A 25,922-nucleotide genomic window follows, 5' to 3' on the forward strand; every position below is an offset into this window, starting at 1 on the left:
AACAATTTAAAAAGAAAATATCAAGGATAGCCTTCTCAGGAGGTGCCTAAGTATTGATCAACTTCAGCCTCTACGTACACTGTCTCTGTCATTTGAAACTGCACATGAATTTGTCAGAACAGTATTTTGGATGCCACACACTTCTAACTACACAGTTAGGTTACACATGAATACTTAAAGGATAAACTAAGAGCAACAGTATCACTAACATATTATAAATTTACATTGTACAAAGTCTTCCCACAAAAACAAGATAGATACCTATCAATGTAGAACCAAATGCCACTGCAGGTGATCTAGTAGTTTGAACAATAAGAAGAGATTCGTGTTTCCCATGCATGAACTCCACTGACTTAAAAGTTACGATGCAGATTCCTTGACAACTTCAAGCTCCTAACTGATTTTTGCATGCAATATGTGATATGATAAGACTAAAATTCTACCTTCTAAGAGCAGGCTAACAGATAATTACTTATTGGTCTGAAGGCATGAAAAGCCATTCAAAATACCTATAGTATTAATTTCCTATGTCACAACTGCATAGATTTGTAGTCACCACAAGAAGTGCAACATCTGACACCCCCATTTGTTGGGGGTTGACTTTACTGAAGCAGTACATGGAAGGATAGAGTACAGAAATGCTGAGTGTGCTTGATGAGGAACATGACTAATGAGGCATAGTACTATCTCTCCTAAATGAAAAAACATAACCAGAAAGGGCAGGAAATGTAATTACTGAAAATGTTATTTTTATGTATATATATAAATCAACAAATGTGTATAAAAACAAGTTTTAAACTAGTTCCAAAGATGAGAGATATGTTTAACAGTTCCCCTTTCTTGTGACTGCTTTTTGACTATCGTGAAAGAAAGCAGACTGCAATAATGGAACTCATGCTATAAATAAACTTATTAAAAACTTCTCCATTTTCTATTTTTTTTTTTAAACTCTTTCAGCCACGAAAATCAGTCATTTTACAGATTTGCTAAGATGTTCTCAAAAGCAAGCAGAAAAGCCAGAGAATCTATGAACTGGAATAATAATAAGAAAAAAATAAATACAATGCAAGGAAAAGAACTCAATAATTTTAATACTCTAGGTTGTCCTTTCAGGAACAAATAATGCCATTAAGACTCCTTCCGCCTCCCTGTATTATCAGTTCTTCACATCGATACCATATTAACACTATGAAGTTCAGACACAGACCTGGTTAGATACGTATTACATTTCAAACCTCATAGCAATAAAACCCAGGAAGTGTAGGAAACTTCAGGATGAGATGTGTTGACCTTGTACAATACCAACAAGAACACTGTGACAGTTTGTGTTAATTTGTACATCACATTCACAGTGATGCCATCCACCACACTCACTGAAAGAGAAACGTTCAAATTGCATAATAGTGACTTTACTTGTACTTTCCCCTCAGCCGCCATCAGAGAGGACATAATAGGCATGTAGATACACATCCAGGGCTGAACTTCATATTTGAAACTACTTACACTGAAAACTGGGATCAGTGTAAAACAGTAGCTCCCCTGCACATTGGGTGGCTGTGACATTTCAAGCATGCGATTTTATAGCAGGCAGCAAACAAGACTGGGAATTCAGGGTTAAATATTGAGTGAAATTTTGTCTTATAAAATAATGAAAGCTGACCAAAGGAATAAATCAAATGGATCTCCTAACAAACTGAAAACAGCTGTTTGGCTGAGTTTGTCTTTAAATTTGGTAATTATTACCCTACTGTGGCTCAAGGTTATTCTGTATTAGTGAAACAGGATATCATATGAAAACCATCCAACTTCTTAATTTACTGTAGCATCAAAAATTCCACTGTATAAAAATATGCTGGAAAAGTAGCCTTCTAAAAACTTACCTATAAAGCTTTTAAATGATCATTTATTTACTCATTTTAGTCACAATTACACAAAATTTAATTAAAATAAAATGAAAATACTTATTTCAATGAAATGATACTTCATCTCTAGTCACTCCAATTCTAGTCACTTTAATTATGTTTTCACATAAACACACTGAAAAAACAATTTCATAAACATGGAGCCAGTGATAAATCATCTTGGCTTAATTGCCTACTGGACTATCACACTAAGTTAACATGCAGAAAAATTACTTTTTAAAAATAAATAATTTTTTTCTTCATAAAATACTTTATTTGAAGTGATTTTCATACCCACAGCAGAACACAACACATAACAATTACATTTAATTTTTTGAAATTGAAAACTTCTTAAAGAAATCATGATAGACATTCAGTTAATTGATAAATCTAAGTTGAAGCCACTCAAATTATGCTTGATCTCCCATTAACTCTACTGTACACCGAGGCTTTATTAGTTACTTCAGTGTCATTAATGCCCAGCAAAAATGAATGAAAAACTTGTTAATAAATTATTTACTATAATATTCTCAGTCAGCCTGTAGGGCATCAAATAGTGTTCAAGAACACATTTACTACCTGCAACAAAATTTTAAGATCTAGAAAGCAAAGAACACCACGTGTTCTACAAGCAGTGTGCCACTATAATGAGATGGAAAATACCTCAATAATAGCAGGACAGCAAATCCAGCTAAAGCAAATAAGAACAAGCCTAAACACAGCAGCCATGGACACAGAAATAAAGAAAAAAAAAGCTGCTTACCTTTGGAAGGCCTCAAGTAGGCCAGGATCTCCAGCAAGAGATACCCTCAAATCCACTGCCAACCCATAACTAGGGTCTGGGAAGAGGTGGATCCTGGCTTCACCCTTTCTGGTCACTCAGTTACAATGCATACACCTGAGCTCCCCTGGGCAGACTCTGCCTTCCCTTCCCACTAAGTGCTTAATCACTGTTTCAGGCCACGACTTAGCATTTCTGTTACAACTACAACTTTCAGAAAGTCTGCAAAAGCCCGGCTATCTCTCACATACAAGCTGTAGTTTTTGAGTCAGTACAGGTTATTGTACATTACTGGATTGAATCTTCAATTCTAAGAACAATAATATTGAATAATACTTTATTAAACAATAATATATCCCTGTCAAATGAGTACCAATTGAAGTGATTATTCATTCTGAATCTTTCTGTCAAGAATTCTCAAATCAGGTGATTCAGGTGACTTAAGGTCAGCTCCAAGTAAATACTGAATTCAGCTCAGTAACTTATTAGCACAAAAAAAAAGTGGAAATGGATGGTCATTTAATGTAGATTAACTGCAAATGGGCATTTTAACAGTGTCCTCATGTTATCCAGAACAGCATTCTCATTTTCTGTTTCCTATTTTCTCAGTTGAAATATATGCAAATAAAACTTTTTGCCAGAACAAAATTTGTGTATATACAGTCTAAAAATGTGATAATTACTAAGTACATGCCACAGAAGCATACTTTTGAAAACAGTGCTAATACATTTTTTCATGTCAACATAATTGGACAGATTCAGGCAAGATTAGTAATAACCTGACTGTTTGCTCTTTAAATTAGAGTGGGCTTTATGCAAGTCTGTCTGAATTCCTAATGTAAATCAGGCAACAAATATCAATCTGAAATCTCTTCTGTATATTCTTTGCCAAGGAGCAATTTCCATATTGACATTGTTTAAATACACATAAAATAGAGGCCAACAAAGGCACTTTGACTATGAAAAGTATCAATAAGTACATCTGCACAAAACTCCCCAGAACAAACAGCTGGAAACAAATGAAGTTTGCACTTTGTTTTGAATGAAGTGCCCCGTGACAGAGCAGATAAATTGGAGGAAAGAAAAACAATAGGGCATATTAATTCTTATTTTTTATTTGCTGATCTTAAGCTGCTTTGTACCTAAGGCAACATCAGAAATAAGTACTAGCTAACTAACTAGAATGCAGTGAGCTCCAGCCATGACTCTTACAGGACTGGAACCAGAAGACTTAAAAGCAAAGCCTGTGTGTTTTCAGGGATTTCCCCATTATTCTATTTGATTACACTTTTCTAGCTACTTCTTACTGTGTATGAAATACAAACCTGTCTAAATTTTGCATTTTGGCTTTACTAGCAAATGTAGGCTAGAACCAAGGAAACTATTTGTTCATGCAGAAGTCATTCTTTAGTTCCAGTATCTGATGTCAACTGTATCAACTACTGCATGCTTTCTTATGTGCAAACACACTCTGGATACATGAATGACAGCATGTGCTGACACAGCTAGAAGTCAAATATTCACTATGTATTAAAGGACTTCTATTCTTGCACTTCACTTCATTGAAGTGTGAAATAATTATACCCTTTAAGAAAGCATACGTGAGTAGAATTAAAATAGAACATTTTAATTTTCACATCATTAAGTAGATTGTGAAGCAGGCTTACTCCCAATGGAAGTAACAGAAGTCTTTCATAAGCATTTTAGTTCAATAAAGATGATTTAAGATATTTACTGTTGATTTCCACGGGGGAAAAAAAAACAAAACGACAAAACAGCAACAAACAAAATAAAATATGAAACATCTAGTAGAGAATGTAAGTTTCTAAAATAAGATTTGGGACAGCTTTATGCACCCATTTTCTGTAATATTTCCCACAAAGTTCCACTGTTAAATTGTGAGTATTGCCAAGAAATACAGTTTTGAAAATTAATTGAAACAGTTCTGCAAGGCAAGCATAAGGAATGCTGTAATATCAAAGTAATCATCTCTTCTAAAACATGATAAAACTGATAATTTCTCAACAGTGCAGTAGATTCAGTGGAGACCGTTCTTTTTCAGACAGCAGCTAGATACTGTATTTTAAAGACTGGAATTCATGGCCTATCTATGTTTCAAGAACATCTCTTTTGCAATTGTATATACAATCTCATCTCTCCTTATGGGGAGGAAAAAAAAAAAAAGAAAAAAAAAAGTTATGATTTGTCTACCTATTACTAGATGGATATTGTTTCTTTAAAACATAGATTTACATTTTTCCTTCAGAAAACCAATATTTTCTCAACTTCATTTAGAAGAAAACATAAATTAGTTCCCCATAATGTACCTAACTCTTCTGTACCTTTAGAATATTATTCAAATGTGAAACAGGAAGAACAGGTTGTAAAGATGAAGGAGCAGTGATACTCTGCTAGGATCCTTTGTTTACATAGGTCTTTAATTTCAAGATCCATCATGCTTTCTCCTCCATTTTACTTCCACATGCATAGAGAGGAACTCATCCAACACCAAAATGCAACTATCTCTGCAATTGCAGTATGCAATGAATTTTACAATAATATGTTGAAGTTTCAAATGACAAAGTCATGACACAGTGATGACAGGATCCAGCAACACGTGAGTTCTATTTGTTGACAGTTTCTACGCATTGCAATCCATGTTATTTCTTGTGTGTAAACTAGGGATAGCCATAATAAAAGAGGACCCACTGTGACAATGAACAGAGGCAAATACCTGATTCCTTTGCCATTCTGACATTCATATCACACAGTTCTCCCTCCAGCACACATTTGGAGCACAGTGTTCTGCACTGCAATGCTTCTAAAGCTTCTCTTGTGAAAGGATCCAGGGAAGAGGTGGCTTCTTTAAAACTCTTCACCAATAAGTTTTAGTAAAATCTCCTCTAAATTTCTCTTCAGCTTCCACAGATGATTAAAACAGGGAATAATTCCTCGTCTACGTTACAAAAAATATGTTATACTACTGTCTGTATCTCAGTATGTAGCAATCAGCAATGTCAAATTTCAAGTGTCCTTGCAGATAGTACAAATCGCTGCCCAGCTGTACAGCAGCTGGCTCAGACTAAGCCCATGAAAGGTCGAGGGTGACACAAATCCTCAAAGTACTGCTGGCTCATCATGGTGATCTTTGATGGCCAGAGAGTGCAAATGGCAAAAAAAGAAAACAAACATTTTCTTCACTTTGGATTTCTTAAATGATTTAATGTCTTTGTCTCCTATGAGAAGGAGTTCAAAACATCTGCAGACTAGTTACTGGATGCCACTATGTATGAAACAGAGGCCTCTAAACAGGCAGATTTCAGTAGCCTACCTTGACAAAGACATGGGAATATCTACAGAGACCTCTGTTGACCTAGCAGTCTCAGCGGGTTCTCAAGTAACATTTTACTGATAGGTACATGACTTCCAATTTGCAAAGCCATCAAAGGGCTGAGATTTAGCCAATTGTCAGTCTTTCACATGCTGAAAAAGGTATACTGTTCTGAAACTGTATAGTAACACAACAGAGTGATCAAACAAAGGAACTATCAGCCAAGGAATAAGCTACTAAAGTGGATTAAATTGCACCACATTTAATTTTATATATATATAAAAGAATCTCTTTGTTAAAATGTTCTGTCAATTGCAGTTTTATACTTAGCATGCTTAGAGCAGAGGAAAAGAAAAAGCGTAACACTCCACCAAAGCTCACCATAGAAATCAAACCAAAGCTCACCCTACAGAAATCTAATGGTGTAGCAGACACCTAACAGAGAAGCATACTGGAAAAATAAAGCCAGACATACACACAACAGTTGCTATAACTTCCAAGATAGATCTTTCTCTCTATATTTAGTTTTGATCTTCTGCTGACATATCAGACTTCAGAGACTGATGATTGTTTTATCATTTGAATATTTAACCCTCTTTTGACAGGTTATTTGGAATATAAACATGGTAAATGGTACAGAAGTTAACAATGTGATACATAATGAAAATGCACAGGGCTCAGGGAAGAAGTTAGGCAGGAGCTACAAATTCAGGAACTCTGCTCAGTTATGTTCAAAAAAATCTTTACATTCAGATAATGCTCTTCATTACTCAGGTGACTCCAATACAAGATAAGGTTATATTATCATCAACTTGGGACTTCTGCTTCACTGCCCTCTATCTATAAGTTATTGTTCCTGTACCAATATCCCCTCCAGCCATCTGCTTTCAGTTTCATTTTGTTTCCAAAGCACTCACTCATTTTGGTAAAGGTCAGTAAAACTATATTCTATTTTGAGAATAGCGAGAGGAAAACAAACAAACAAACAAAAAAGCCTTTTCCAATTGCACATGATGGTCCTTACCACTCACCAGCAACCATCTTCTTGCAAGCTGTGGACTTGGGAATCTTGTACCCTGCTGTTCAAGAAGCTTTCCCAGGGGACAGGAAGGGTTTTTACCCTGTGAGGCCCTCAGTCTTGCAGTAGATGTAGGTCCCAAATTTTTCAAAATGATCTTCCAGAGTACACACAGACACACAACTGGTCTTTGTGACTTCATGTGGACCGTTTATGCCAAATAACTTCTTACCAGTGTTCCACTGCCCTGTTTTAAAAGTAGTGTAAATCTGGACTGTCATGAGAAAGCAGTTGCCACCAGCACTTCCTCAGACAGATGGATATAGCTAGTCTCTGGTTATGATTTTGTGCTTTGCTTCGTGAATGAGGAATCCTGTTTATTCCTGTTTGTGTGTCCTGCATTTACATGGGGTAGTGGGGCTAGACACCTAACTTTGTTATTGCATCTATGTTGCTTAATTTAATTGTATTAGAAAGCTTGAGACTAGCTTTTGTTTAAACCTGTTTACATTTCCAGAATGCTCCCATGGGTATTGAAAGTTGATGGATATAAAGCTAAGAAAATCTAAATGTTCTTCCTGTCAGTCAACATACTTAGTATAAACAGTGCAAATTAATAGAATTTTATGATGTAACCGATCTTTAAAAATAGTAAATTCAGATCAGTTTATATTGTACTGGTAGGTAATTATGTAAAATATATACACATACAAAAGAGAGGATGTGCCTGCACATACAAATATTGTCCAGACTGCTTTGCTTAGGGCTTAGTTGCATTCAAGCACATGTCAAAAAAAGGTTGTTTGTTTTTTTTTAAATATACATATATAAGTGTATATTTTTCAATATATACTTCTTTACATGGCCACTATATTTCTATTTCAATAGAAGTGTTCATATCACTGTACACTGTAATAACAGTGCTTATTCAAATACTATCCTTGAAATCACATAAAGAAAATGATAAACAATTACTCCTAGAAGAGAACTACTCTCATAAGCAGTCCCAGGGAACTCAGCTGGACTAAGCAAGTCAACAGTTTGACAGTGTGGCCTTATATAAACAAGTACCAACACACTGACCTTAATTTAACAGGAATTCTGTTCTTGCCATGCTTTTGCTTAATATAAATCTGCTGTGCTAAGTGTTTTGTCTTAAATCAACAACATCACAAAAATAGCATTAGCTAAAGACAGCTGTGACTCTTAATTCAGTAAAAGAAAAGTGAAGGTTTTATTTGAGCTTTAGTAGAAAGAGAGAGCATCACTGGTACTTTATTTTTTTTTCCTAGCAATTTTTCCCCTCTTTCATTATTCCATTTTAGTACTTCAAGTTATTGCCTGCAAAAGAAATTAGAAAATGTTTTCCACATACAACTTGAAAACTTGAATGCAATCCAATGCACTCCTAATAGACAGAAGTTGACACAAATTGTTCTTTTAAACAGTGCTTTAAAACATCTTGTTACTTATACCTTAGTGCCTAGATTTTAAGGTCCAGTTGCAAGTGTTTTCTGTAGAAAACTGGGTCAAGCCGGTGTTTGACCTTTGACATACAGCTGCCCTTACTCCAGCTAGTCCCAACAAACTGGGCCCAAGACAATAAGCTGCTTTATAGCTATTAGCCAGGCCAGTGTGTTTCTCCAGGAAGACCTCAAGCTGAAAAGCCAACATGCTTGACAACCACAGCCAAGGTACCAAGGGTCCAAGCACTAGACATTAGAAAACAAATGGAAAAGCACACATGGCTACATCTGGAATCCTAATGGGCCACCAATGGTTCCCAGCTAAAGGAAGAATTACCAATGTTATTTTATCATCCCTTGTGCTAACTTAGCTGTTTATGTACAGCAATAAATGATTTTTTAAAAACATATTTGGGTCATTATGTCATATACCACCAGCAAGTACGATTGTTTTATTGTGCTTGGAGTCAAAATACACTCCTTTACCCAGATGTGAGGGAAGTTCAAAACCTCTACTCCTTCTGTATTCATTCCTGTTGGACAAATGGATTAAGTTTTTAAAAGGGAAACTGAGAATTTTTATGGCCTGTACTCCCATCTCACTAGTAAAATTCACACTGATATTTTCCTACAGAAGTTTGCCTTGCCAATGATAACATTAAATATTAACTTAGTAAGCAAATCAAAATTTCAACCAACAGGAAATGCCAAACATTTTAATGTCAAAACACCTCCATTCTCTTTGTCCAAACCACAATATGTTATATTAAAAAAATATTTTTATATATTTTTTTAACTTGAGTACTAATTCTCGGCAAAGTAATCAGCATATTGTGTATTGAAAATATATAGATATATAGATATATTTATTAATAGAATTTTACAAGGAGGACTCTCTAGTCATGGCCATAAATGCATATATGCAAAACCAAGGTATAATCAGAATGCTCTTTTTCTACGAACATATAATGGAATATGAAATTTGCATAAGAACATCTGCACAATTCTTATAATTAAATTTAAACACTGAGATTAAAGCAGACTACAGAAAAAAAAAAAAGAAAAAAAAAAAGATCCTGTCATTTACGACTTGAGAAAAATATCAAAAATTCAGTAAATAATAGCAGCCAGAAGTATAATATTTTTAAATATATTATAATAACTTAAAGTAAGTGAAAGTCTTGACATTTGTTAGAAATACTATTCTAACATTGACAGTATCCCAAGAACTTCATTCAACAATTATCAATTATTTTACAATTTTCCATTCCAAAAGACATTAAAGGTGTTTGAAAATATTGAAGGCACTCAACAGTAAGTATTTAGTGTTTTGGTTTTTTTCCTACTCAGTTGTGTTTTTCCTGTTTGTTTGTAGACCAGTCATTTTCCTGTCCATTTAATATCAAGCTCCAGATAAACAAAGCAGTAGCACGTTTCAAGCCAGCCAGCTTCACAGAAGATTGTACACACACCTTCAAACAGGTAATCCAGTTTTGTCAACCTGCTCACAGAGTCATAGACAAACCCTGCTGGAAAAACTGCTGAGGAGCAAATGAGCTGAAATGATTCAAGACAGTGAGAAAAGACAAGTGAGAAAGGGCTAAACATATGCATGTCTGGGAGACAACACTGATGACAATGATGCAGCGTGACACTCCCAGCTAAATTACAGGCAATCCAGATAGAAGAGATGGTCAATGTCCTACAGAAGACTTCAATTAAATTAGCTAGGAGAGAGCTCAGAAGATTTTCAGGTATCTTCTCTGAAGCAATATAAATTACTTGCATCTATAATGAAAGAGGAAGTGGCAATTAAAGTAGTTATCTGCAGAAAAGTCAACACTGGAAGTAACTTATTTTCAAAATAGATTTGACCATCATATTTTTCCTTTACTGTTATATTCTGGGTAATCCTTGTTTGCTGTGGAAAAACAGATGTGTGAATTTGATACCCTGAACTTGTTAGTGTGCTTTTAAAGCTGACAGAAGAGTGCGGAATGTGAAATTTCCTTGCTTTTGCTGCCACATGTCAGGTTAAAAGCACAATTATGTAAATAACTAAGTGCTTCCCCTGATTTCCAGGAAAAGCAGAAATATTAAATTAAACATAAAAACAAACAAAAAACAACAAACAGCAACAAACACCAACAAGTCAACATCATAGCAACTGATCACTCGACACTTTAAGGTCACTTAAGAAATATCGGTTCCATTTTCAAAATGTTCACTAAATAGGGAAGCACAATATTTAGAAATTCTGTCACTGCTGTAAAATATCATATCCCTATATAGTGTAGTGCAATATACCTTCCCAGATGGTTTTTACTTAATGCAAGAAGCAGAGCAAGGATCAGAGAAAAGTTTGAGAGAAACACCAACCATATTGTCAAATACTGAAAAGATAAATAAACATGTTTTCTATTCAAGGAAGTGATTCTTTACATATGACAGTTACTTCCTCATTGTTAAGATTAGGAAGATTTGATCCTTGAATAAAATAGATTTAAAAGATACCAAAATCGCAGGAGTCATTACACCAAAAGAAGAAGAAGAAAAAAAGTAAAATTCTGTACTCAGTTCCTATTTCACCTGCAAACATTTGAATTATTTTCTTCCATTTCCTCCACTCCATGCCTCCATATTCCCCGCATCTTCTTTTCACAGGAAGAAAAAACAATTAATTGGATTAATTAATCTCTGGGTTTGCCACATTCATCCATACAAGATTCCAACCATCTTAAGCACGATTCATTGCATTAAAATGAAGTTTAAATAATACGGACAGGTTTATGAGATGTCACAAATAGGAATTTCATTGGATGCCAGTACTTAATAAATAAATAAAATAAATAAAATAAAATCAGATTTCCAGAGTCTTATTAATGAGTCCTATTCTTGCCACAACAGTAATTGTATTGCTGTGTCCTGAAACTAATTCCAAAAACACAATTGAAATATCACTTCTACAAGCATGGCTTGTATTTATTGGTGGTCTTGGTTATAATTTTGTATGTATTTAGCAATAATAATGAGTAATTTCTAGTGTTTCTCAGTATACTCTCATAAAACAATTAGAAAACATCAGTTTCTAATTTTATTGGTCTGCCATTTAACTCAGTAACTAAATTTTATTGTGGAAAAAATCTGTTTCCTCCCCCCCCCCATGACTACTTGGCAATTGTGTGTTGAGTATTCCTACCAGTAACTAAAGATGTTTACTCTTGTTTACTTCTCTGTATGTCCCAGTATCTCCAACAATTTTAAAAAAGAATGTTGGCAGCTGGCAAGGGGCTTGTTTAACAGCTTGATGCAGCTCAAAAGGTTCCACCACAGAAATGGTGATCTCTTCAAAATGTTAGTGTGAAGAGATAGCACAAATGTTTTGTGTTTTTTTTTTTAATATATATTCATAAATGCATTTTCTGTTAAGAAAAATTTTATAGCAGTGCATAAGTACATTTTTAAAAGCAAAGATATGTTTGCAGAGGGTTATGAAATACTTCCACGTGTGATCATATTTTCACAATAATGGTGACTATAATACATTATATTGCACATTAATTCTTACTGTTGAATAAGATGATGGAGCCAAGAATACTGCAGACTGTAAAGCATAGCCCGTTGCAGCATATTCCCTGGCCATCTCCTCATACCACAGATGTCGGGCTGCTGTCCCAAACCACTACACATATTTACTAGTGCTCTCATTTTTTCATATTAGAAGTCTCACATTTAGCTGCTCTCCTTAGTAGCATTAACTAGGCAGTTCATAAAGTGCAGCTGCAAATAGCTAACTGCTTTGTGAAGCCACTTGTTTCATGTTCCCCTTAAGATCCACCATTAAGAGGGACTAAATGGCCCGTGACTAAGGTTGAGAAAGTTGCTCGAAAGCCAACGTCTTGATTCAGAGGGCAGTTTTGAAGTAAATGTAAAACACCAAGATTAAATATAGGTCTATGATTAAGCATGAGGCCATCAAAGCTTAAATACACTGTCAATGAAATGTCCTGTTAGAATAAAGGTGTGGTCTTCCAAAGTCAGAATAGTGATAAATTCTTTTGGAAATATTAATAAGGAACACCAATATAACAGTGACACAAAGTACTGAAAGGCCAGGGCTTCCAGAAAAAATACTTGTACCATATGTGAAGACTTTTTTTCAAGTACTGAGCAGTACAACATCCTTTCTACTGAGAGTAGTGTGCGTACAGGCTGTCCTCTCAAAAGTGAACTAAAATTTGTCTTCCAACAGAACTTTACAAGTAAACACATCCAAGTTTAAAGCTGAAAATCTCAGGACAGCTCCAGGCAGCCTATGTTACTCAAGTCAGAAGTGTCCAAAATGTGTGGGTTTTTTTAAATTATTATTATTATTTTTAATTTAGCAGATGTTAGAAGCTGCTCCAAGGTTTGGAATGTTGTATAAGTCCCAGTGGATATAGATTAGTGGCAGAAAGCAGGTGAGGTGGTCAAAGGTGGATGTAAATACAATTTGTCACATTGGTATCACCACTGCACATGTGGCATATGTAAAAGCTTTGGCAACAAAGAATGAATATCAGTCCTCTCCTCAGTGTAGTTAGAGATGAATTGTACAGCTAACTAGCAACAGTAAACTAAACAAGAAAAATCCTAGAAAAAATTACTTCCTAGTTCATAAAAAGTCCATGGTGTCTGTCAGTGCACTTAGAAAGTAGAACAGTCATTCTACTAAAAAGGAAACAAAAACAAACAAAAATTCAGCAGGAGACAAAACAAACAAACAAAAAAAACATACGTTTTTCCTAACTGGCAAACTAAACAAGGTAAATAGCAACTGCCACTCCTAATGTTAGGTATAGGTCTTTGATCTTCTTTTCCTTATAATAAATACTCGGTAAAACATATAAGAAATTCATATATATAAAATTCACAAGATCAGTACTCTCCCATTCCTGTTAATGAGAAATGCAGATCTCCATTTAAACTGTCTCCCTGGGAAGTATTAAGAATAAATTTAAATTTTCAGAACAGCCTAGGAGACACCAAAGTCTGCCTCTTACTCAAAGCACCTGATTAGACTGATTTACTGTTACAACCCTAATGCTATTTTATTCATCTTATTAATAAAGCTGTGTGATACTGTGTAGTGATGAAATGCTATAGCATCAATAAGCTAATTCAGTTATGACTAGGAGTTTCCCTTCAATTCCCTTCCCTTCAAGAGAATATCAGCATCAAGCAGTGCATATGTACATTACCCGGAGCCCTGGCTCCTGGCCAGGAGGCAGTTGAACATATATCAAAATTTGGAAAAACTAATTTCAAGATTGGTGACACATTTGACTTCTGTAAGGAAACTAAAGTGTGCTGTTGAATGCGCAAAGACATAGGCAGAAAAGAATATCCATATACATATATATATGTAGACATGTTGGAACTGTTACTGTAACTAAGAGCTTCCTAATTTGGGGTGTTGTGGATTGTTTTTTGTTTGTTTGTTTTTGTTGTTGTTGTCTTGTTTTTCAGACAATTTCTCATTAATGGATTAAAAACTTATGGAATTATTTAATAGGATTTTTCTCACATGTGACAAACAAGAAATACATATGCAAAAGTAATGCCATGTTTTCTTGTTTTACTATTAGGAAAAAATAAAATGGAACAGAAATAGTGAAGTATGAAAGCACCACTACCATGTGCTGATGAGCTACAGGACAAGGTGTTTCATAACTATATCTCCAGGATCTGGTTTCTTAGGTCTTTGAACAGAAAGGCTTAAGCAATTGTATCTCAGAGAAGAAGCGAAACAGTTGCAGTGTACAGACTGCATGCTTACACTCTTACACCGCTCCAAACAGGACTTGAGAAGTGACCCTTCCAGAGATTTGAGAGAGATACTAGATGCTGTCTCAGCTTGCAGTATTTATGAAGTTGAAAACACTGATATGTACAATAACCTACAAAGTGAGATTGACTCTCTGCAAATGTCTTCAGTGTCAACTCAGAATAATATAGCAACAATGCTCTTAACCCCCCAAAATGGAAGGATTTGAAGCTCTTAGAGCGGGTCCAGAGGAGGGCCACTAAGATGATCAGAGGACCTCTCCTGTGAGGAAAGGTTGAGTGAAACATGCACTGTTTTGCATGCTTTGACTCAGTCTAAGAAACGTGTCTAACACAGGTCAGATGAAGCACACCCTACAGAGATTGACTTATATCTAAGGCATATAGGCAGATCCCAGAATGACTGAAACAAATACAAGTGTCAAAAAGTATCTGGTATTAATTTGTTTGCATGTTGCACCTGCATATGTGTTCTTGGGATATACCACCAGTGAATAAAGATTCTTGCTTGTCTGTCATTTAGGTATGCAAATGAGTACATGTGCATGATAATTTTACAGAGACTAGACAAATTTCTGGTTCATTTCAGTCATTATATTGACATATTAGCCCCATAATCATGGAATACATCTTGGAAGATCATAGTTTCTGACATTAACCTAACAAAGTGGGTAACTAAAGGTGAATTCTGTTCTCGCATGGTCAGCCACTCAACAACCACTGGCTGTAGTTTATGTACCAGTCTTCCTACCAGGAAACTTGGAATGGGCTTGGCAAAGCCTGAGAAAATGCTTCCTTCTCTCCTCGAACTCAGGACCCAGTGATGTGAGAATTCCCACACACATAGAATTAACAGAGTGTGAAGGATTATTAATATAGAGTCATAAATGCTAACATAGTATGACAAATACCAAGGTGGCTTATTGCTTTGTCATTCTCAACAGGCAGTCTTCTCAGGACCCACTAGTTCAGGAATGACAGGACTGTCATTGGGATTGATTTTCAAAATAAATTTGGCTACTCATTGGACATGATTCAATTAAGTTGCAATCATAGTCTGCCTTTAATCCCCGTGCTGCACAAACACAAATACAAGACTGCTGCTTGGAAACATTTTGCTTCTTCTATCAGATGCAGCAGTTGCAAAGTAGTTATTCAGTGGTTACCTTTAATAGACCCTCAGAAGAGATTTAATACATGTGATCTTTAATAGGTGCCTTTAAGAATCACAGATAAATATAGATCAAGATAAATTTATTTGCTTATTAAAATCTCTGATTATTTACCCAAAATAAAGCATATACCTAGAGACACGCCAGACACTAAAAAAAAAAAAAAAAAAAAAAAAAAAAGTGTTATACTGATTTAGATAACTAAATATTTTGAAATGATTTATTGATTTTAAAGCTACATTTCAGAGTAACATAAGAAAATCATATTATTTTGAAGAACTTGGAAAAGGTTTTAGTTTAATTTTTACATTCTGTAAACAGACAATATTTAATCTGTTTAAAATTAAGCTCAAAAGATCAGATAGGCTTTTGAAGAGCTCAGACACTGCAAGTAGTTTAGCATTGTATTTGCAAGAGATACAGCCTGTTTAACCACAGAGATATCATTTGGTCTATAACTTAAACACGCATTGATAAAGTTTTTTATAAAAAGATGCTATCAGCAAAATAAACACAGTACTTTGTATTACTTCAAAGCTTATTTATAATGTGTTTAGAAATATTCAGTGGAAACAGGAAAATAATGTCTTGATTTTCTAAACTTTACAACATCTGCTTTTACTTACTTGCAGCATTGTAAAGTTCTCTGGATTTCAAATAGGCAAGTTTTGTCTTCTGCCTGGTCCCAAATTTGATATTAGAATATTTTTATATTTTATATATAAAATTATAAAATATATTTAAAATAATAATAATAATAATAAAATAAAAATAATATTTATTAAATATATAAATATATTTTATATCTTTAAAAATATATATTTTAATATATATTTTTAATATTCAGATTTGATATCTGAATATTTGTTCATATTATTTTTTAACTTCCACAATTTTCCATTTTTAGTGCATAAACACAATCTTTTCTGCTTTATAACAGTGATAAATACTAGTTACCATAACATAGATTTTAAATAAGCACATTAGAAGCTGGCTAGGAATTAGTCTTCCCTCAGATGACTGAAATTCTTCCATCATTATGATTTCCCTATGTACATTAACTCTTTTAAATCAGATTTCACACTGTTTATTCATACTATTGTCCCCAGTTGTGTGTAACCTACAGTAATTTCCACTGGAAAAAGCATTCTTTTCTACAAATGCAGTTCTTTTCAGTGGTTCTTGTTGTAGGAGAAACGGCTACAACTTTCTACAACAAAAGGGCTTCTCCTTTAACATTTTCTCCATCAGTGAGAATGGTGTAGCCTGCAATTCTAGGACATTAAATTGTAACAAATGCATGTGTATTACTTTAACACATTACTATGAAAGTGTATATAGATGGTCTATTGCATATATCTTTAATGATTCTCTTCTGATTTAAAAAAATCAAAGTTCTTTGTCATTTAATGAGAAGTCATTTCAAAAGCCTTCCAAGTACACCACCATATGTTCTTCAATAAATACACATTCTGATCTAAGTAACTTCCTTTGCCTGCTTAGATTGCAGGTAGAGAAGCTACTGCTGCTCATGAGTTACTTTCTGACTGCTCTTGGGCTAACACATGAGGCACCTACTAAGGAACATTTTGTTGCAGTGTACCTTGGTCTCCTGCTCACCAATCAGGCTATTCAGCTATTGAATGGTCTGGCTCCCATTTGGCCTCATGCTCAGGTTTCCCTCCCATCAATCAGTAGCACCTGGGGGGACAGCAGGAGGAAAGTAACTGGTGGAAGGCTGTGTCTTGTACTGCTGTTGGGGTTCATGGCTGCCGGGTGAGGCAGGAGGCTCTCTTCATGCTCCCATTTTGTTGCAATATGAGATGAGGTCAGAGTCAGACATGCCTAGGCCCCAGAGGTTGGAAATGCTTCCAGGTAGTGGCTAAAACACAGCTTCTGTGTGTCTGACAAGCAAAGGCAGTGAAGACAGAAAGATTTCCTATGTAGTGTCTGAATAAACAAAAGGGTGTTTGTGACTGTGTTGTAAACAGCTGTGTAGCAAAGATGCTTCTTATTTCTTACTAATTCTGCAACAGCAACAAAATGTTTAGTTTTACCTGTGACCTTCCTTCTAAAGCCATTATTCTTCTTACCGATATCTGGAGTAAACACTGAAACATGGGGTTTGTGACTGGCAGATGCACAGCTGTAGGCTTTTTAATGCATTGGCTTATAGCAAAAAGGAGGTGGAGCCCATCTGGCCAGCTCAGGCTGAGCTCATGCATGCTGGGTGATCTATCAAATTCAAATCTGCATCCCCAGATTTTTTTTTCAATCACTTTTCAAGGCTTGGCAGGCATACTGGATTCTTTTCACCTCAGCCAAACTTGTGAAACACTTGGACTTTTTTTAAAATGCATTTTCAGAAGTTAAAAAAACAAACAAACCAGTATTACAATAAGTCTTTTCTAAAGAACGTCCATGTAGTAGTAGATTTAGCAATATCTAAGCTCTAAGTTCTAAGGTGAATTTTCACACATACAGGTACCAATGGGTACAGTTAATATTTTGTTTTGTGATTTCCCAGGTTACAATGGCAGCAGGTTACCTGAACACCAGGGACTTTAAAATGAAAACCCCTGTCATAGAATCACTGGCACAATAGTTTGAGAGTTAGATTCAATAAGCATTTTACATTTAAAGCCCCAAGAAGCAAACATGAGGCCTGCTCCTTTCTGGGTATTCTATTAATTTCAGTGACTATTATGGAAGTCCCTGGCCCCAGTTAAAGATATAAGAACAATGTCAAAATTAGATTCTCAGAAATGCTTCATACTTTCTGCCTGAAACATCTGACAAGATACTAGAATCTACATTTTTTGTACGTTGCAGGCTTCTTGGGTAGATGAAATCTTCTGCATTCCCTAAATATAATGCTTTAACATCCCTTACCACCCACCTACCTATAGACTTCAGTACCCCATTCACAACTCTTCAGCTTGGAACATTTTAGGCAAAGACTATAAAACAAAGACAGAATATATCCTCAAGACTGCTAATACTTGAGGAACTTCTCCAAAACCAGAAAGGTGTGGAATTCATTTCCCGATCCAGTAGTTTCATCGTTTTTGATACATGTTACAACAAACACCCATTAAAACAGGATCTGGAATCTGTGATTCTTGCCAACATCTTGCCTTAGTTAGAAGGTTGAAAAGCCATGTTCTTCAGTGTTTATCCTCTCTGGCCACTGCCAAGCTGTTTGAAGCTGTTTGAAGAGTTAGAGGGTGCCTCATACCATGATAGGATCAAAAGATATAAATCTCATCCTCTGCATTTTCACCTAGAGTCTTCTCTGTTCTATTTATTGGGAATAAAAGTATCTGATTCAAAAACGTGGATCCTAGTGCCAGGGCATAACATCATCTTCTTTTGTGGATATGGGCCATCTTTGTCAGTTTTAGAGCAAATAATATGTTTTCTTCCCTTTCCCCCCCGCCCCACATTTGTTTGTTTGTTTGTTTTGCTACAGTTATTAGTTTTTGGTCTGACTCAACACACAGCATAATATCTAGCCAGGTGAATAGTGACATTTTAAAACTCACCCTCCCGTGATATAATTAATCAGACTTCTTCTCCAAGTAAGTCACAGGTGTGGATGTAAGCAGGTAGGAATGCAATGCAATAGGCGGAATAAATTGAAATAGCTTGGGATTTCTGGAATATATTTTATCAAGTTCTAAGCTTCAGCAAGGGTTATGGAGACAAATCTACTAATACTTCAACTTGGGAAGAGATCTTCTGGAGCTATGTATTGTTCTGGGGCACTACAATTACAGCTACCACTAAAGATTTCTCAACCCTGTTCTCAGATGATCACTGCAAACAGCCCAGTTCTGTTTTCCCTCAGCTGCCTGCATGAATCACTTTCTACATTAGCCCATGCAGGGAAAAGATGAAATGATGAGAGAGGACGGAGCTGAAAAAATCTAGCATCCAGCAGAAAACATGTGGAAACAGAAGTAGAAGGGATGGTAGGCAGAAAATCAGATATGGAGTGTAGTGTCACAGCTTTGAAAACTACTACTAAGCATTAAAGGACAGGATGATGAACCATGAGAAACTTGTTTGCCAGTCAGCTTGAAGTACATACCTTTTAAAGGCTCCATACTCTTTGAGGTGGACCTTGAGAAATGTTTTAAGGTAGAAATAGACCAATTTTCATACTGTATGGCCCCTTATTTTTTCCCTCTCCCACCCTTATCTAATGTCCCACTCCAACTGGCAGTACGGATGCTTAAACAGCCACAAACAGAGCAGCAGCAGCTAAAACAGCAACAGAACCAGGAAAGTATGACTTGCAGTTCTCTACATTTATTATTAGACAAGTCTCCTTAGCCAAATAAACCACAGAAATGAATGCAAATAAATGTTGTCCTCCTCTTCATTTGTTTATTCATTATGTGTAAGTGAGGGGATACCTCACCACAACTAGAACAGCTGCTTGTGGCTGGTCAAGTTGAGTAACGAACCACTTGATAGTCCTCTTGTGGGGAAAGCAAAAACTCCTGAACAGCAATTTTGTGTGTGTGTGTGTGTGTGTGTGTTGGTAAAATCAATGTTGGATTTTTACTCAAAACAAGCATGAAATAAGCAAGTGATCATTTGTTTTCCCTTGCTTGAGTTTGATGACTGTATAAACCTTGCTTGTCTTATACTGGCATCACAACCACAACAATGTTATTCAAACACAAGTTTGTATTTTAAGTAAGTCCCTCCCAAGATGGAAATTAAAAGCTTAAATCATGGGTAAATATTCTTCCAAATCTTTTGCTCCCCATTCTCGGCTACCCCTAGGCAAGAGTAAAAGATGGAGTTAATTTTTAAAATTAAACAAACAAAATATTTGATCATTTAGTTTCAGTTTCTTTTGGCACTGATGTCTTGTGGTACTGTACCAAGCCATGAAAAATAAATAAAAGGGAGCTGAACATTTCAAACACTGTCAGTGAACTTTTTTTCCAGTTCAGTGAGGTTAATAGGTCTTTTAAATCACAAATTCATAAGAATAGTATTATAGGTGGTTAATAAGATCTTTATATACTCATAGAAGTTTTCTACTAGAAACAGAAATTAGTTCCTTGTGACAGAATCAGCATTACTTTTTATTATTATTTTTATTATTAACAAAAAAGTCGCATTCATACAGATTTTTGACAGCAACAGAGAATTACAGCAACCAGAAGTACAGGCAAGAGAGATGTGAGCTTGCAAACCACTGAAAAAATGATTAGACTTCAGTATGTCAGTTGGCTGAGAAAATCTGTTCAAGTTAAAAACATGCCCGAATAGTTTACAGGACTTTGAACGAATTAATAATTTCATTTTGAGATCAACTCAAGTAAATTTAAGATCCTTCAGAGATCCTGAATTGCAGAAAAGAAGGATCTATGTTGTGTTCCTCTGTCAACAGCCTAGTGCAAATTTTCAGACGTAAATAGCTTGGAACTTCAGTGGTGTTTTTATTCTACAGTTGCATTCACTATGGCTATATATACTATATATATTACATTGTATCCATCCATCAGCTAAAACCAAACAAATGAAAAAAAAAAAGAAAAAGAAAAACAAAAGAAAACAAAACAAGCAACAACAAAACAGTTCAGGGGTTTATAAATGAATGCTTTCCATTTATGTTTTGTTGTTGTTGTTTTTAAAGCATGGCAAACACTTGCAGTGCTGTATTAAAAATAATAATAATAATAAATAAAGGCAATAAACAAAAGGAAGCAAAAAAAGTAGGAAGTTCTCTATCAAATATCCTTCTGGCTCTGTGAACCCAGAGGAAGAATTTAACCTGCTGCTCATTCCAATTATTTCTTCATGCTAAGAGAAGTATTGCTCAGTATAGAAGTTATGGTTCTCCTTTGCACAATTTGTAGATAAAGTGTTTTATTAAAGGAACTTACACATAGTGACAGAGTTAGCATTCACCATTTCCATTTCTTTCATATGCTTTTCTAAATGTCAGATCAAAATGTGGCAATGGGATTAAAATGTATTGGTAGGTGACCATAGTTCTATTATAACTGTGTTATAAATCACATTACAGTTAATTAACTAATTAACAGTCCCAGAAGCATTACAGGAAAAGACCAAATCAAGAAAAGACCAAGAAACCACTAATATATCTTAGACACATATCCTGTATTTGTTGAAAATTCATTGAATATTGATCTGCTGTGACAACATTATTACACATGCTGATTTTATGGGGATGGGTTTTGTTTGCTTTTTTTTCCCTTAAAAAATAACAACAACAAAAGTTTAGGAACAACAAAATTAATGCTATACACTAAAGATGTAAACATGCAAGTGGCCTAGCATTTGAAAAACAAAACTGATTAGGTGAACCTTCTATAAGCTTTATGATTCTCAGGTCGACAGTTTAGTATTTTTCTGCAATGTACTTTTCTTCTGTGCAAATAACACCTCAGTAAATCCCTTGAAATGTGGGCTGAAAAGTCTCACATTTTCAGAAGGCAAATAAAGAGCATGTTGAAGCAGAGCAGAGTTTCTAATGAGTTAATGTAAAAAACCCTTATACAAAAGCAGTCTGCATCAAAGCTAGCAGGCTATACCCTGACAGTCATCCATCAAACCAAAAGTCCCCTTAGTAAATGCCAATTATAGGGCAAATATGCACAAACGCGGATAGCATAAGCCATGGGATCATTTCCTTCCAAGAAAATTAGTGACCAACAAAACACCCATGCAGTGTAAACTACCAGCCTGCCCTACAGCAACACTCACTCCTGACCAGAATACTAACTACTATTATTATTTCACTCCTTTTTATTTTATTTTACTTTATTTTGTACTTTCAAAAAGTTCAGAACCACACAGAATTTTGTTTGGGGTTATACAAATTCCTTCACAATTTGTATAGAAGTCTAACATAACTTTTTAAAAGCCATGACATGCCTATAATGTATACAGAGTCTCTGACTTCCGCCGTAAGCGAGCCTTTTTCCTAACTTAATCATACTCAAATTTCACCCCTTTTAAAGATCCTGATTCAAAAATGTTCACTCATTCTCCACAGTCCACAAATTTATACCATCTCTTCCTGTGGTATTATATGTGCATAAATTAAAAAAGAATGGTCTCATATAAGGCCTAAAAACATTCCAGGTCCCCACTCCCCAAATCTAAGTTCAATTTATCAAGGAATAAAATACAAAATATACATTCTTACAAAATTAGCCTTCTGCATATGGACAGGATGTTTTGAATTTGAGCAGAGTTATGTTCCCCAAACCTAAAACAAAGGGTAATACAACATGCTGTGCAAAGACAAGTGGATAATAGTAAAAGCTTTTCCATTGTTAGATTTGCTATACATCTGATGCATTTCAGCCACATTTGCTGACACTGTTTGCAGTCACACCTGACCGATGCTTTTTTTTTTCTCCCAAGAGCAGATTTTTTAGATTAATTTTATCTGATACACAGTATACTGAAAAGTAGCATATTTTCTCATAGTGTCAGAGGTCCACACCTTGAGGTAGCAGTTAGAGCCTAAGACAAAAGCATTATGCTAATAAGCAAAAGCTGCCTTTCAAGAAGAAAACCTAAATACTAGTATAATGACAGAGAGAATTAATTTCTTAGATGAAAACACTCACATTTACTATATTTATACAATTGGATTAGAGAATGCTGCGTTAGTCCTAGTTTGATGTCTTACCTAATTGACCCTTAAAGTGACATCTTCCATTGTGCAGGCTGGCCCGTGCTATGTTCATTTATTTCCATCTTACCTAAAATTATGATGAATGGTTTGAGCTCCATTCAATTATTGAAAATGTGCAAAGAAACAGAAACAATGAAACTGGCAAAGTGCTCTGCATTCTTAGGAACAATTTAGGCTAATTAGCATCAACTTCTCCCCCATTCATCATACCCCTTTAGAAATATAAACAAACTGTCAGCTCTAACCTAACAAACAGATCACTGAGCTACTTAACACAAATTATTCCTACATGAAAAGCTCCTTCTCAGGCAATATTCTCCTCTAGGGCATCTGGGAAGCTGAGCTATTAAAATTGAAGACATATGTTTCAGTCAAACTTAACTCCTAGATTGCAGTGATGGCTGTTGTGACAGTTTTCCGTCAGCATACTGCTGCTGGCAATGTAGTGCGGGTTTAAACAAAGCGATGCCACAACAGACCTCAACGATGCATGTTGGCTTACTGTGCTATCAATAGCAGACAATTAGCATTCTGCACCTACAAGTGGAGCTATTAATTATTGTTTGAGTACAGCTCAAATCTCAGGTTTCATTTTCAGATTGCACATTCAGCATCTTCCTGCTCAGAGGTAGAAGGCAGCAGCTGTGACAGGACTGGCTGCAGCCATGGTCTTACAGCTCAGAGCAGGCCAAGGCAGTGATGCTGTCACAGGGCTGTGGTGGGAGCTGCTGTCAGCCTGAGCTCCATTTATGCTTCTCCAGAGGTGACACAAACACCAGGTCAGCTCTTTGAGCTACAAGAGAATAGAGGAATTTGCCAAGCTGGGCTCTTCTTTGGTGCTGCTAGATCTGCTCTACTTAAAAAGCCAAAATGAAACTGAAATGCTTTCTTGTGCATGTTCTCCAAAATGCAGAAGAAGCTAAACCTGTTCCCAATACCATACCTAAGATACTTTTAATCACTTCAGTAAAACTGATGACTATCTGGTGAAAGTAAAAATAAACACTGTCCTTGACCTTCCTGCCTCACAAGTATTTGAGATTTTCTGCATAAGCAAGCATAAGCCTTTTCCAGTAAAGAGCTGCAAAATTAGGAAACATCCTACACTGTTTTCAGGAAACACATATTCTGGAAAATATAGTATAGGAACTCCAAAGATACTTGAAAAAAAAAAAAGAAAATCAACAGTGAAAAGCTATTTCCTAACTAGGTTTTTCTTTTAACTCTATTAAAAATACTAATAATAATTTAAAAAATCCTACTTATTTCTTTACTTCCCTTAAAACGGTGAAATAGAAAACTGCCAGTTTGTGAATTAAAACGGGGAGGCTTTCCTGTCATTTCTCTGTTACTCTCTATTTACTCTACTTTGCTCTTTCTTCCTAACTCTAATTTTGTTTTGTCGGAATCACTTGTAATGCATCATAGGTTTTTGTATGTTTGTTTGTTTGTTTAATAATAGTAATCTTCTTTTCCATCGTTTTCTTCTGAGAAAGTTACTGAAACCAAGCAGTACCGGCTTTGTGACTATTATGCCCAAAATGCATAGTCAGAATTTAATTTTATGTATTCTTTAGGTGAGAGGAGGAAGGAAGATTTTCCTTTAATGTCCTGATTTGGCCTTCACTACAGGTTGCACACACAATTGCTTTTTCCAGATACAGAACTTCCCAGGTTTGGAGGAATAAGATGAGAATGAAATGAATTTGAGATATGAGATCCCCAAACACACTGATTGTGATACACTTCATCCTGCCACAGGAGATCTACTTTGTGAACTGACACAAGCAAGATCATATTTCTTGCTTCCAAAGAAAAGGATCATACATTAATGAAGATAAAATATGGCAGCCACCTCAGAAAGTGTTTTACATATTAGTGTTGTCCATAAAACCTGATCCTAGAAGACTTATGCACACAGGCTGATGAGATTTGACAAATAAGCATCAAAGTTTCTTCCCTGTCCTGCCTGAAATGACACCATAGCTAAAGACCTAACTGACCAACAGCCAGTGATGTAACTCGTCTTTATCAAATCAACAGGGATCTACAGTAAAAAGACTTTAAAGGATCTCCTGATTATGAACTGACATGTCAAAGTAGTAAGTCAAGATTTTAATCTAGACAGAAACACTTGAGGTCCAAAGAAAAGTAATACAAGCAACAGCAGAGAAACAGCACTTGAATTCATGTTTATACGTAAAACTGGTCAAAAGCTAGGTGCAAAAGTATGAAAAAAGCAGGATAGGAAAGAAGAGAGTCTCATGAGAATATCAGAGGGCTAAAGGGAAGGAAGAAACTAAAAGTATCTGCCTTCAGTTATATAAGAATATTTTTAAAAAAACAACACAAACAAACAAACAAAAAACAACTAAAACCATCACCACCTCCAACTACAATAGAAGCACATGAGAAGTTTTAGGATTGTACCCCTGCTACTGTGCCTCTCTAATGTTATTCTCAGAGAAACAAAGAAAAACATGATTAACTCAACCCTAGAAACATGGGCATGGAATCATTCACAAAGGGACAGAGAATCACTGAAATCTTCTATGCGTTAAAGCAGAAACATCAGGTACACCACAGATGCAGCAAAGAAAATGTCGCTTAAAGAATCAGTAATATTTCCTGGGCTAGAAAAAAAATATTTTCTAAATTGTGGTGTATTTTACATAGGACAGTCTCAAAGGAGTTTTTTGCTAGATTAGTCGAAGCAAAACAGAGGATATGG

General features: G+C 35.4%; 1 protein-coding gene across 15 annotated transcripts in view; it reads right to left on the reverse strand.

The window, feature by feature from the left end:
• The window catches only part of SLC25A21 (solute carrier family 25 member 21), a 213,140-nt gene that overhangs the window by 163,690 nt on the left and 23,528 nt on the right, over positions 1–25,922 (reverse strand). For 5 of the 15 annotated variants that reach the window (XM_085550471.1, XM_085550472.1, XM_085550473.1 and 2 more), the window contains exon 1: positions 7,038–7,248. The exons of 6 other annotated variants lie outside the window; for them this stretch is intronic. In XM_085550471.1, coding sequence (XP_085406597.1) covers positions 7,038–7,233 — 196 coding nt within the window. In that variant the 5' untranslated portion in view covers positions 7,234–7,248. Of the gene's footprint in view, positions 1–7,037; positions 7,249–17,098; positions 17,197–23,185; positions 23,259–25,922 lie in introns of those variants that run through there. 4 more of the 15 variants (XM_085550476.1, XM_085550478.1, XM_085550474.1 and 1 more) reach the window with 4 other exon arrangements.

The sequence above is a fragment of the Coturnix japonica genome, chromosome 5 (genome assembly GCF_054131305.1).
Source record: "Coturnix japonica strain WE chromosome 5, WE-NBRP24, whole genome shotgun sequence".
NCBI lineage: Eukaryota > Metazoa > Chordata > Aves > Galliformes > Phasianidae > Coturnix > Coturnix japonica.